Consider the following 14,033-nt stretch of genomic DNA (forward strand, 5'->3'; position numbering starts at 1 on the left):
CTGGGGGGGCCGGGGGTGCTGGGGGCGGCGGCGCGGCGCAGTCCTTCCTGAGGCCGCCGGGGACCGTGCAGTCGGCCGCGCTCATGGCCACGCACCAGCCGCTGTCGCTGAGCCGGACCACGGCCACAATCGCGCCCATCCTGAGCGTGCCGCTCTCTGGACAGTTCTTGCAGCCAGCTGCCTCGGCCGCCGCTGCTGCCGCCGCCGCCGCGCAAGCCAAATGGCCTGCGCAATAGGGACGCGCAGGTGGCCGGGACACAGGGCCCGGCGGCGGCCCCGGGCGACGGCTGCATTAACAGGCTGCGAGCTCTGCCCCGGTCCCGGCCCCCCTGCCCAATCTTGGACTCTTGCTCCCCTGTTTCCTCCCCAGCCCCCCCACGATCTCCAACCCCAACCTTTGGCGGCTTCCACCCCCTCGTTCACACCTAGACTGGCGGAGTAAATTCTCACCGCGCGTCCGCCGGGAATAGCTTTTCGTACAGGTAAAACTGAAAAGTGAATTTTCCAAAAATATACCCCAACGGAACCTCCTCTCAGTACCTTGGGGGTGGGAGGGAAATCCTTTGTACATATTTGTATAAAAAGTATTGACTTTCCTTTTGGGGTTTTTATTTTTTTAAGAAAAAAACAAATTCAGTAGATTTAGAGCTCTGAACTTTCTTTTTTTTTGAAGGTTCACTCTCCGCAGTTTTATCTGAGAAAAAAAAATGTATGGAGACGTTGGGAAGTTTTAAATACAAAAACAAATTTTCAAAAAGACGAAAAAAGTGTCATTCTATTACAGAAGTCTGTTTATATATGAATGAATATATATGGTATTCTAAATGTTGTTCCATCGTGTTGTACACAACTTTGTAAATAAATTTTTAAAATGCTCAGCCTAGTGTTTTATTTAGGTGACTGAGGTAAAGAACAAGATTTTAAAATAGTATTTTCCCTTTCCCAGAAAATGAGGAATTTCCAGTAACGACCTTTTCAAACTTTGCTAATTCATAATTTGAGTGTAAAAAAAATTTAATTGGAGAAAGGGAAGAGTCTACCTAATTTAAATCTTATTAAAAATTTCCTTGTAGCTTTCACATAAAATCAGCATGTGGACGATGATCTTCATATTAACCTACTACATTTAAATGACCAGACGTTCTGTAGATAAAATGAGTAAGGTGTCATTAAAAATACAACCTAATTCAAAACAAGAGTACAGTCTTTTAATTTTTTTAAAAGACCAGACTTGAATCTTTCACAATGAAAACTTCCAAAAGGAGTTACTGATCTTTTTAATTATCCTTTCAAAAGAATGTAAATTCCTAACATCCCTCAGTTTAGCATTTAAATTTTAGATTCTTAAAATTGTTTCTTCTCATCCTTTCAAGTGGTAAATTAACCCAGTTGATTTTTAAATTTTACATTATTGCATGCTAACTTTTGCAGTGGGGTTGTATTATCTATAGTAACCTGACAGATAATACATAGTGATTTTATTCTTTCATAATATTTTAAATAACGTACCACTTTTCTGTGACAATAATCCATACATAATTGGATTACTGAAGGATTCCAGTAGATGCCTCCCCTACCTCCAACACGCTGTCTTTCTGATGGGTACAAGGAATGGTGTGGCTTTAATACCCTTTTAAAAACATGTGCATCCCTGTCCCCTATTTTTTAACGTTAAGCTAGGTTAGTGTGAAATGTGAGATCATAGGGCAGGAGTGGTAAATGTCCTCCTAGAATGTTCTTAACATGCCTTTCGGTTGTCTCAACACTGAAAAAAAAAAAAAAAAAAAAAGAATATTCTGGTAGAAATGAAATGTCTAGGCTCCGAAGGCCGGTTCCCACCATCACCAACATCGCCTCAAATGGCATCAATTCTAATTATTTTGTAATTAATTTAGCTGTTACAATTACTTACGCGAAGTCGCTTTTTCAAATTGAAGCGAGTTAGCAGTACTGTTAGCTCGGCCCCGTGTGCTTCCTGTTTGCAAAACACCAGGAGACCCTGGCGCGGGTGTCCACCTCGCCTCCTTGGTTGCGAGATGCCTTTGGGCCGCGATCCCAGCCTTATTTCTCTGCTGTGGGCGTGGGCTAGGAGGCTGCTTTGAAAGACATTTCCTCGCAAATACAGAATCTGTTTTCCTGGTAAACGGTAAACATTATCGTGTCCTAAGTAAACATTCCTTTGGGATCAGAGTCCTAAAATAAAACAAGCTGCTGGGAGTGAGATAGTTTAAGTTGATAAACAAGAATCTGATAATCATCCTACACCGAGAGGAGCAACAGTAATCTTTACTGAGAAGAGAGTATGGACCACACGGTCTCTGGGCGGGTCCCTTCTAATCTCCTTTTACAAGGAAAACTTAAACGGATCTAAATTTGTTTGTGTGTTGCAGCTATAAAAGTAACAAGTTGTTTCACAGTTGTGTCTGGCTAATCGGTTTTTACACAAACAGCAAATGGTACATGATTTGTGCAAACACATAGAGGTTATTTCTAAATTTAGCTGACACCCCTGGGAAAAGGGAAAGGCAGGGCTTCTTGAATTCACTTTTAGCCTCAAGAAGCTGCTGATCCAAGGCTTCTAAATGACACTGGATAACAGGGGCCTCATTCCATCCCTGATCCTTTGTTACTTATAAAATTACTCGCTCATATTTCCGCGCATAGCAGCAATACCGACCGAGCCTGCGCCCGCAGCGTGACACGGCCACAGGCTGCCGCTTGCAATCGGCGGGGCTTTTTCCAACGATATAGGCGGCAGTGTGTAGAGCAGGAGAGATCCGTCGGCAACTTTCCTTGCAGCCAGTTCTTACCCTTGAACTAAAGCCTAGAGGAAGTCCCCTCCCTTTTATTTTTTGGAGGATAGGAGACCCTCAGACCCAGAACTCCAACCGGTCAACAATTGTTTAAAGTTCCGGCAAATGTCAGGGCGATAGGCCTGGCCATAACCCCCTGAAAAGCTCTTTTTGGTTCAAGCTTGTTTATCCACCAAGGTTTAGAACACAAGAGGAAATGCAAATATTGTAGATAATGAACGCAAGCACTGGGGGGTAAGCTTGAAACCCAATTTTGATGTCATCGATCGCGGGCATCAGCGACGAAAGGCATTGGAATCTGCTCTTGCATTGAGAGTTAAACGCCAAGCCAACACGACTGATATCCCGTTTTTGTTTTTGTTTTTCCATTTAAGAAAAGAAACTAGAAGAAAGGGAGCAGATTTATTTGCAATAAAAATAGGAAGCGGGTTGATTTGTATGAGGAGGATTGTAGCTTTCGGCTATACACGAATTTAAACCGCTTTCCATTTCCTCCGGCAACCATTTCTAGAAAGTCATTCCAGTCCTGAGGCCTGTGGCCCCTACAGTGTACTCAGGATAGAGTCCCTGAGTGGGGCCCCGGCGCCCAGCTCCTCCGGGAATGGAGAGTGAATCAAGAAGTCCAGGGAAATGAGTACGAAGACTAGAGCACTGTATACGTAGGGGCTGTGCCGGGCTCTTGCTGCGATGGCGGATTGTGGCCTGTAGGGGGCGACCAGCAGGTGGAAAACTTTCCCGTTTGTCTCAGAGGGTCCAGCCCCAGCTCTCGGAGATTTTTCATTCCATCTCAAGCTCTGAGTACCCTGACACTCTTGCTCATCCTCCGGGGTCAGTACGCCCAGGTTGAATCTCTGAGAAGCCACTTTCCCTGACCTGCCTCCTGGAAGGGACAGAGTCCCGGGGGGAGTTTGTCTTAAAGACTGGGAAGCAATAAAGTTTAGTGATGAGAAGACATCGACTTGGAAGCAATTAAGAGTTATATTTGAGGTTATTTATTTTTACATGGGCTTTGGTAGTGACGACAACATGAAAAGCTGGTGTGTGTGTGCACTTGTGTGTTTTAATATGGGTCCCTTGCACTGTCCTGAAGTGAACGTGATCTGAAAGAAAGCTGCTGGTTCCAGAGCCACGTGTCCATTCGCCTATCCGACTACACCTGTGTCAGCGATGACAAACTGCAGTATAGTGAATGGGCTCATCCTGCGGGCAGGAGGAGGAAGGGCTTTCTGAGAGTGCCTAGGCTGGACCTTGAGGGAATTGTCTATCTCCTGGGAGGGGATGGCAAGAAGCAGTGAAATGAGAGAGGCCTTACAGAGGGGTTCTCAATCAGAGATCAGGCTTTTCCTGATTGTGACCTTGAACAAACTGCTTAATTTCTTTGAGTCTCTCCATTTCCTTGACTCTATAACGAAAAGGAGGAATCTGCTTGTCTCTTGAGCTTGCAGGTGAACTGGTGTCAGTGAAAGACGTCTTACCAACTGTAAAGAGCTGTGGGTATGTAAGGAGTTTATTTTATTGACCTCTGGACAAAGACACAACTCTGTTTCAAGAACCTTCAGTTCATGACTGTTTTCGACGACTCTATTTTTGGTGTGAAGAATGGGTTTTTCTAAGGATGGAGCAAAAGAAGACTGGCCAGAGGGGTTTCTTAACGGTGGAGCTTCCTCCTGGTCCTTGGTCTTCAGTCCTTTGGCCACGCCGTGAACCTGAGAAGGTTGGAGGTGCTCACTCAGCTCCAGAGGCCGGGCATATCTGTCTCCGGCTGAGCTGTCTTCTTTGCTGTTTGCCCCTCTGCTTCCACTATCCGAGGCAAGTGGGGAAACCTGAGCTCTCCGCTGACAGACGCCCATTAGCGCAAGATGCGGCCTCAGAGGCGATTTAAAGGTAACCAGATCCCAAACCTCCATCCGCCACCTTCCAACAGTTGGCAGAGTTAAACCCAGAGCCAACTTCTCTCTTAAACCTCGTCCCCCTCTTCCCTTTGCCCTCTTAGGAATGAGAAAGCCATTTTTTGCTCGCTGGGGCAAAACCAGCCAAGGGGTAAGGGGCGGGTGTGCAGAAAAAAATTTGAGAAGAAATGTTGCGAAATCTTCTAGGGCTACTTAAGGAAGCATAATGACCTCATTTTAGTTTCCCAGGGAGGTGTCTTACATCAGAATTTTTCAAAATAAAAAACTAAATTAGTCCCCTCCCTCATTTTAATATAAAACTCGTACCAAAAGCCCTTCCTGTCCAGATGATTCAGGCTTGTGCACACAGCACCATCTCGTCACTGGGGAGGTGGGAGCGGAGGAGGACACCTTCAGTCTGTTGTCTGAGTCCCCAGGGGGAGAATTCTGGATGCATCTTCAGAAAACAATCCTGGAGTGTCGGCATGAGAAGTCGCCTCGGGCTCATCCTCCCCCTCTTTTCACATAGACTCAGAAGATTCCGTGATTTAGCCAAGGTCACCCAGCAGCTTAAGTGTAAGGTATGGAAGTACTCAGTAGGAAAAACTGTTTTCTGCCCAGGAAGGATGTCCCACTTAAAGAAAGGAAAAAAGCGAACACTAAGGCAAGGAAAGCAGCCCTGGTGGCGCAATGATTAAGCACTAGGCTGCTAACCGAAAGGTCAGCGGTTGGAATTCACCAGAACCTACCAGCCGCTGCGTGAGGGAGAAGACCTGGCGATCTGCTCCTGTAAAGATTTCAGCCTAGGAAACCCTATGGGCCAGTATTACGCCGTCCTATAGGGTCGCCTGAGTCGGAATCGACTGGACAGCACACAACAACAACAACAGGGCAAGGAAGGTTGGGAAGAGGAGAAAGAAGAAAAAGGACCAACACAGAGAAGCCCTGGATCCAAGGGGACTCGGCTCTGAGAAGGGCGGAGACCCAGTCCCTGGGGCCTTCCCGCGGCCCAGAGCGCCATTTCCGCCCCCAGCCACCGCGCGGCTGGGCAGTTCCGTTCTCCCAGCGCTGGGTAGTTCTGCCGGGACTGACCGCCAGATTTCTCTTTGCCGCCTGGTTTGGGATGGGAAGAAAGAAGGCGGGAGCTCCAGGCCCAAAACTTCCCTTACCTCGCGGGTCAGCGGCTGGGTCACAGCCTTCCGAGGTCTGGAGTCTGTCCCCACCAGCGCCTCCCTCCCAAGCCGGGATCACCCCCGCGCCAGCCTCGAGGGCTCGGCCTGCGGGACGCCGGTTTCCCCTGCCTGAAGGGAGGGAAGGGAGAAAAGAATGTGAATTGATCACAAAGAAAATCCAGCCATTAAAAGGCGGGGTGGGGGTTAACGTGAGGGCGCGGTTGGGAAGTGTCCCCAACTCGCGCAGGAGAAGTTTGCGATGGAGAACAAATCCCCGCCCAGTGAACCTGGGCAGCCAAGACGCCCCAGCCTGGGATCTCTGGGGACCTAGGGCCAAGTTTATTACGCTTAAATCAGGCCACAGCCTAGGCGGGTCTTAAGGAGGGAAGTGAGAACTGCAGGAGACCCGGCTGGGCTAGGGGACGCTAGGGGTGCCCAACCTCTCGGTCTTCTAGGCCCCCGCCGCTTCCGCTTCAGTGGCTTCGGCTTTTGGAATGCTCCTTCTCGGTCCGGCGACCGGAGCTGAAGTGCACGTCATATTACAGGGGGAGCTTTGGGTCTTTGCCTCGCTCTATCTCTTCCACTCTCTCCTCTCAACAGCTGGAAAGCGAGGCGCACTTTTCTTTAAATGATCAACACGCTTTGCCCCTGTAACCCTTTTTCTGCGAGGGAAGCGCCCCTGTTTTCGCAAGGAGCTCTTAGCGCCAGAACAACCTCAAACCCCATGTTATCTTTCTCTTTGCTCTCCTGCGTCACCTGGAAGGCAGCGCCACCTCTGGGAAGCCTTCTTGAGCCTCCCAGCCCGGGTGAGTTGTGCCTTCTTGCAGCTCACAGTGCCAAGCAATGAGCCGCTGTCATTATCGACGCCTTGTGAGAGTTCCTGCTGAGTTCTTAGTGCCTAACGTTGCTGAGCCCAAAGGTGGCAATCAAAATTATTTGTCTAATAAATGACAACCTCAGACAATGGGGATGGGGGTGGGGAATCTTGAAGGATTTTATTTGATCAAAACAGGCCTGTCTCAAGAGTTTGAGGCCTGTTTTTTCTTCATTCTTTTCTTCAACTCCCTTCTTTATAATAAATGCTTTTATAAATGATACATGTCTTTTTTTAATGAATGGATTTAAAAAGCGTTTATTAGAGATCGAAAAACTCAGGATACGGTAACTGTTCATTATATAACTGGATTGTCTAGAATTTTTTCCTCTGCCACTGTGAAACCAGTTACCAATTCCCATCAAGTTCATTTCAACTCATTGCAACCCCACGTGTCAGGGTGGAACTGTGTTCCATAGGGTTTTCAGTGGCTGATTTTTCAGAAGTAGATCTCCAGGCCTTTCTTCCAAGGTGCCTCTGGGTTAACAGCCAAGCACCTTAACCCTTTGCACTACTCAGGCATGTTGAAAACTCCTCCTCCCAACCTGAAATACTGGAAGTCAATTCCACCTCCCATCTAATGGAGAAACTGTTCTAGAACATGTCAGTTTTCAGCCTCTGTTTGAAGCAGTAGAAGAGACACCTCAAAACCAATCCATTCCACTTAGGGGCATCTTTACTTCTTGAAGTTTTTCTTTTATAGAACTCTTTTTTTTTTTCCTTAGTAAAAAATAGTGAAGTTGGGAGTCATTTGCTCAGATTTTAATATTAGAGATGATCATATGGATTGAGTTTCTTTACCTAGAAACACAAATAATTCATGGTGGTTTGGCTTCTACATTAAGACTACTGTTTGTGGGGGAAATAGAGCAAAAGCTAAAGCTTTGAAAAAGCATCAGGATTCTGTATTCAGTCCACACGTTCCAGGGCCATCTGGGTCTTGGCTCCAAGACCCATTTGGAGAACCCCATTTATTTACCACCTCACCTAGGGTTGAGGGAACCCAAGGAGATGGATTGACACGGTGGCTACAACAATGGGCTCAAACATAGCAACTATTGTGAGGATGGCGCAGGACCAGGCAGTGTTTCGTTCTGTTGTACATAGGGTCGCTCTGAGTCAGAACCCACTTGACAGCACCTAACAACAACAATAATACCCTAGGGTTGGGTTCAGACTATCCTAATGGTAAAAGTGTTGTGGGATAGTTGCTGAAATCTTCTCTTCTTCTGTTTTAACCAGAAAAAAAATTTTTTTTTAAACTTAAATCATTTAATTTCTTTTTTATTGCTCTACCCATTGGCACTGGTGGCATAGTGGTTAAAGTACTGGGCTGCTAATCTAAAGGTCAGCGCTTCAAAACCACCAGCAGCTCCTCAGGAGAAAGATGTGGTATTCTGCTTCCATACAGATTTACAGTCTTGGAACCCCTATGGGGTCTCTATGAGTCCTAATCGACTGGACGGCAGTGGGTTTTTTGGCATAATAGATCTCTTACCTATCAGTCGTCTAAACCATTAAGCATATGAAACTAGGAACTTAGATGTCTTCACTGAAAGATATTCATGTGGATTCTACTATTTTATACAGAGAAGCAAAAAGAAGAAAAAGGAAAAAGTCCAGATTATTTGACCATTGCTTTCCAGTTGGGATCAAGATAACGTGCTCTTCTATGTTATCTATTTAATGTAATTTTGTGTGTGAGTGTGTGTGTGAAATTATATTTCAGCTTGTGTGGTCCCCATTGGTTTTGTTTTTATATAGTCCAGTTAGCTTCTTTCATTGCCATTGTTACAAATTATACCAGTAAACTCTCTCTCAAATTTTACCATCTTGCAAATGTAAATGTTGGTTACAAGAGTAAGGTGATATCAAGATCAGCACAAATTAATCACAACCACTGTGAAACATCTGCTTTGTTGATGGTACTTCAACAGCATCACCTTTCCACATACATCAGGAATTATGAATTTATGATAAAGTTGGTCTGGTTGTTGCAGGGAATTGAGTGCAAGAGTTAATAGATTGGATTAAACGACAAAACTAATTCCTAGTCCTAGTCATGACATTGAATGTGAACTATCTGATGGACTCTATATTTGCCCACATAAAAACACTGTTGAAAATTTATCTGTGAGAAAGAAAGAGAAGAATTAGAGTATTTTAACTATCATTTGAAAATTTTAGCCACCCTTATCTTTTTGAAAACTGTTAGAACATTTTAGAGATTTTGTTTAACCTGGCTTTCACTTTTGTCTTGATTCAAGATATCTGCCATTCCAAAATATCTGTCATTCAAGCCTCCAGCAGTTTGATGACTCCTTTACTCTGATATTGATACTGTAGACTGTAGTTGAGGGTGGGGGCTGAATCACCCCCCTCAATAACCACCCATGGATAGGGCTCCATGAGTAACTTGAAGAAGCCCCACAGGGGACTGTGATAGAAGTCACCCTCCACGTTGAGAACCATCATTCTAGTACAATATGTTCAATATACACACTTAATGAGATACTTGTATTTATCTGTTGCTTTAAGATATTCTAACATTAATGAGATGAAGTTTGAGAAAACATTTTATTAATTATAAGTGCTGAATACTTAATCATGTGAGAGATAGCTGAACTGTATTTCCCAAATTGATTCCCTTGCTAGGGAGGGTTCATTATTTAAGACGCAGAATAATATTCTGGAAAGAACATGGACTTTAGATTTAATAGCCCTAAGGTCAAATCCTGGCTCTGCAATTTCCGAACTGTGTGATCTTGATCCAAGTTACTTAGGCTCTTTGCATTTCAGTTGTCTCATCTATAAAATGGGGATAATAATATGAAGATTTACTGCAATAATGTACATGAAGTGCTCAAAAATAGTGGCTATTAGTACTATACAGGTTTGATGATTTTGTAGTGGTCATATTTTCATGAAGATACCTTCATTTTTTTCTCTGAAATCCTATACCAATAGTTGACACCTTTCGTATTTAAAAATGGAGTTGCTGAGACCACTGCCTCTTCCATCTGTTTGAGCTAGGTATCATTTTTGTGTTCTCACAATTTAATAAATGTGAAACAGTTTACTCTATAATGCTACCTGGTAAATCATTTTTTCACTTTCAGGGTATTTTTCAGTCTTGTGGATAAGAGGTCTTGACAATAGTCATAAAGATATGATAGCACTTTCACAAGAACAAGGACATGTGCCTTATGTCTCTTTGCTGAGCTCTGGTCTGGGTGGACTAATTTTAACATTTTTCTAGCTCGACACTAAGATTTCACTAGGAGAAGTCACTGTCTTCCTAGAGAGAATCTTATTAGGCTCTGCTCTTAAAGACCACCTCACTTCTACTAGCTGGTTAATGGGAGGATGGTATTGTGTAGTTAAAGGAGGATGGGCTAGAAGTCAGTTGATTTGGTTTTGCTGGCTGGTGATTTTGATTAAATCACTAAACCTCAGATTATGATAATCCAGTGGAGACACATTATATTTTTGTTTAGTTTACTTAAATTAAATCAAACATCATTTAAGAGAGAGAAAGGAAGAGAGAGAGCAAGAGAGAGGGAGCTTGAGAGAAACTATTTAAATGTGAAGCTGCCCTAAATTATACTCAAAGGACATAAGACCCAAGGAAGTAAAGCCTTGGGTGTCATGAAAGTGCTGTTTTCTCAGTTAGTCTCGGTTTCTTTATGCAGTTTACAGTGTGAGCATCTTACTGCAGAAAATGGGATCTTGGTGTTTAAATATAGTACCTGTACGTTTTATACAACATGGCCTCTACACACAAGCCAGCTATAACCAAGCTCAACCAAACGGGGATCAACCTGTTCCAACACTAGAGGAAAAATTGTCTATTAGATTAGTGGAAAGATGGTATGCTTATATACTGTAAGGGAACATTTAAAGGGTTTCATGACTAATTTTTATTGTATTTTATTTTTACCCTACGTGTTACTTTAGAATCTAACTCTTGTACAAGATCCAATTTCCACTGCAATATCTGCCTTACTAGGGGTTTTCTGGGAATCTAATGAGATAATATGTGTTAAAGTGCTTTGCAAAATTCACTGTGCTATAAAATGTAAAGTGATTCTGTTCTCTGGACAAGACTTGGCCAGGAATCCGTATAAATGGTTTTACTCAATTTGTTCTGCGTTTTCACACAGTAAGTTAATTCTAGGAATCTAGAACAACCACCACCACAATAATGATAATGATAGGGCTAAGAAGATTAATAGACCACTTACCGCATGCCAAGCAATGTGCTAGTGCTTTAAGTAGATGATCTCAATTAGATACTACTTTGGGAGGAGTGCTTCCTCTTAGATAGTCTATCCTTCAGGCCCTTCTAGGGGTACCTCGGTATCAAATATTTTACATATGCTTTCTGGGGTGCCTCCAAATTACTCCTGTGTTTGTGGGGGGTTGCGGAGGAGGGGAGCACCAGTACTTCTTTTTTCTTCTTATACAGCTGAATTTAATAAGTAGTAGGTAAGGAAATACTTATTTCCTACTCAATATGTTTCCCTGGGGAGAAATTTTCACTAGAGGAAGACATGAGCTTCGCCCCTTACTCCCTTCTCCATTAGAGAACCCAATTCAACTCTGACTCATAGCAACCCTATAGGATAGAATAGAACTGCCTCATAGGGTTTCCAAAGAGCAGCTGGCGGATTCGAACTGCTGACCTTTTGGTTAGCAGCTGAACTCTTAACCACTGCGCCACCAGGGCTCCCCACCTTAGAGAAGGTGAGTTATGTGATGGGTGAGTTTAGGAGAAAGAACTAGGCATTCTTGAATCAGCCATCTCTGTGTATTTTGGATCTGCTTGCTTGCACAGAGGATGCATTCTGGTTTTCCATTTCCTCTGTGCCATGACCTTAGCAGAATATACTCTGTACTTGCAGGTAAGGGCTACAACTGTTTAGTGCTGCCTGTGACGGTGTAGGTAAGTCTGATTGTTGCTGTTGTTAGGTGCCGTCGAGTTGGCTCCAACTCATAGCGACTCCACGCACTGCAGAACGAAACACTGCCCAGTCCTGCACAATCCTCACAATCATTGTCACGCTTAAGCTGATTGTTGCAGTCACTGTGTCAAACCATCTCATTGAGGGTCTTCATCCTTTTCATTGACCCTCTACTTTACCAAGCATGACGTCCTTCTCCAGGGACTAATCCCTCCTGATAACATGTCCGAAGTATGTGAGACGTAGTCTCACCATCTTTGCTTCTAAGGAGCATTCTGGTTGTACTTCTTCCAAGACAGATTTGTTTGCTCTTCTGGCAGTTCCTGGTATATTCAGTATTCTTCTCCAACACCACAATTCAAAGGCATCAATTCTTCTTCAACCTTCCTTATTCATCTTCCAGCTTTCACAAGCATATGAGGCCACTGAAAACACCATGGCTTGGGTCAGGCGCACCTTGGTCTTCAAGGTGACACCTTTGCTTTTCAACACTTTAAAGAAGTCTTTTGCAGCAGAGTTGCCCAATGCCATGCGTCTTTTGATTTCCTGACTGCTGCTTCCTTGAGTGTTGATTGTGGATCCAACTAAAATGAAATCCTTGACAACTTCAATCTTTTCTCCATTTATCATGATGTTGCTTATTCGTGCAGTTGTGAGGATTTTTGTTTCCTTTATGTTGAGGTGTAATCCATACTGAAGGCTGTGGTCTTTGATCTTCATCAGTAAGGGCTTCAAGTCCTCTTCGCCTTCAGCAAGCAAGTTTAGTCATCTGCATAATGCAGGTTGTTAATGAGTCTTCCTCCAATCCTGATGCCCTGTTCTTCTTCATATAGTCCAGCTTCTCAGATTATTTGCTCAGCATACAGATTGAATAGGTATGGTGAAAGTATACAACCATGATGCACACCTTTCCTGACTTTAAACCACGCAGTATCCTCTTGTTCTGTTCAAACGACTGCCTCTTGATCTATGTGCAGGTTCCTCATGGGCACAAGTAAGTGTTCTGGAATTCCCATTCTTTGCAATGTTATCCATTATTTGTTATGATCCACACAATCGAATGCCTTTGCATAATCAATAAAACACAGGTAAACATCTTTCTGGTATTCTCTGCTTTCAGCCAGGATTCATCTGACATCAGCAATGATATCCCTGGCTCCACGTCCTCTTCTGACTCCTCTGGCTTGCATTTCTGGCAGTTCCCTGTCGATATACTGCTGCAGCTGCTTTTGAATGATCTTCAGCATAATTTTACTTGTGTGTGGTATTAATGACATTGTTTGATAATTTCCTCATTCAATTGGATCACTTTTCTTTGGAATAGACATAAATATGGATGCCTTCCAGTCAGTTGGCCAGGTAGCTGTCTTCCAAATTTCTTGGCATAGATCAGTGAGCACTTCCAGCGCTGCATCTTTTGCTGAAGCATCTTGGTAGGTATTCCATCAATTCCTGGAGCCTTGTTTTTTGCCAATGCCTTCAGTGCAGCTTGGACTTATTCCTTCAGTATCATCGGTTCCTGATCATATGCCACCTCCTGAAATGGTGAACGTCTACCAATTCTTTTTGGTATAGTGACTCTGTGTATTCCTTCCATCTTCTTTTGATGCTTCCTGCGTTGTTTAATATTTTCCCCCATAGAATCCTTCAGTACTCTAACTCGAGGCTTGAATTTTTTCTTCAGTTCTTTCAGTTTGAGAAATGCTGAGAGTGTTCTTCTCTTTTGGTTTTCTACCTCCAATGACATCTTCGCACATGTCATTATAATACTTTAGTATGTCTTCTCGAGCTGTCCTTTGAAATCTTCTGTTCAGCTCTCTGACTTCATCATTTCTTTCTCTTGTTTTAGCTACTTGATGTTCAAGACCAAGTTTCAGAGTCTCTTCTGAAATCCATTTTGGTCTTTTCTTTCTTGCTTGCTTTTTAAATGACCTCTTGCTTTCTTCATGTATGATGTCCTTGATGTCATTCCATAACTGGTCTGGTCTTCAGTCATTAGTGTTCAACGCATCAAATCTATACTTGAGATGGTCTTTAAATTCAGGTGGGATATACTGAAGATCGTACTTTGGCTCTCGTCAACTTGTTGTAATTTTCTTCAGCTTCAACTTGAACTTGCATATGAGCAATTGATGGTCTGTTCCACAGTCAGTCCCTGGCCTTGTTCTGACTGATGAAATTGAGCTATTCCATCGTCTCTTTCCACAGATGTAGCCGATTTGATTCCTGTGTATTCCATCTGGTAAGGTCCACATGTATAGTTGCTGTTTATGTTGTTGAAAAAAGGTATTTGCAATGAAGAAGTCGTTGGTCTTGCAAAA

The 14,033-nt window shown here is 43.6% G+C and overlaps 1 protein-coding gene across 1 annotated transcript in view; it reads left to right on the top strand.

The window, feature by feature from the left end:
* FOXD3 (forkhead box D3) overlaps window positions 1-236 on the top strand; it is a 1,457-nt gene extending 1,221 nt beyond the window's left edge. Inside the window, exon 2 of the mRNA XM_004369128.1 lies at window positions 7-236. Coding sequence (XP_004369185.1) covers window positions 7-236 — 230 coding nt within the window. The remainder of the gene's footprint in view (window positions 1-6) is intronic.
* Window positions 237-14,033: the final 13,797 nt, after the last annotated feature.

This window comes from Trichechus manatus, unplaced genomic scaffold (genome assembly GCF_000243295.1).
Source record: "Trichechus manatus latirostris isolate Lorelei unplaced genomic scaffold, TriManLat1.0 scaffold00003, whole genome shotgun sequence".
NCBI classification, from domain to species: domain Eukaryota; kingdom Metazoa; phylum Chordata; class Mammalia; order Sirenia; family Trichechidae; genus Trichechus; species Trichechus manatus.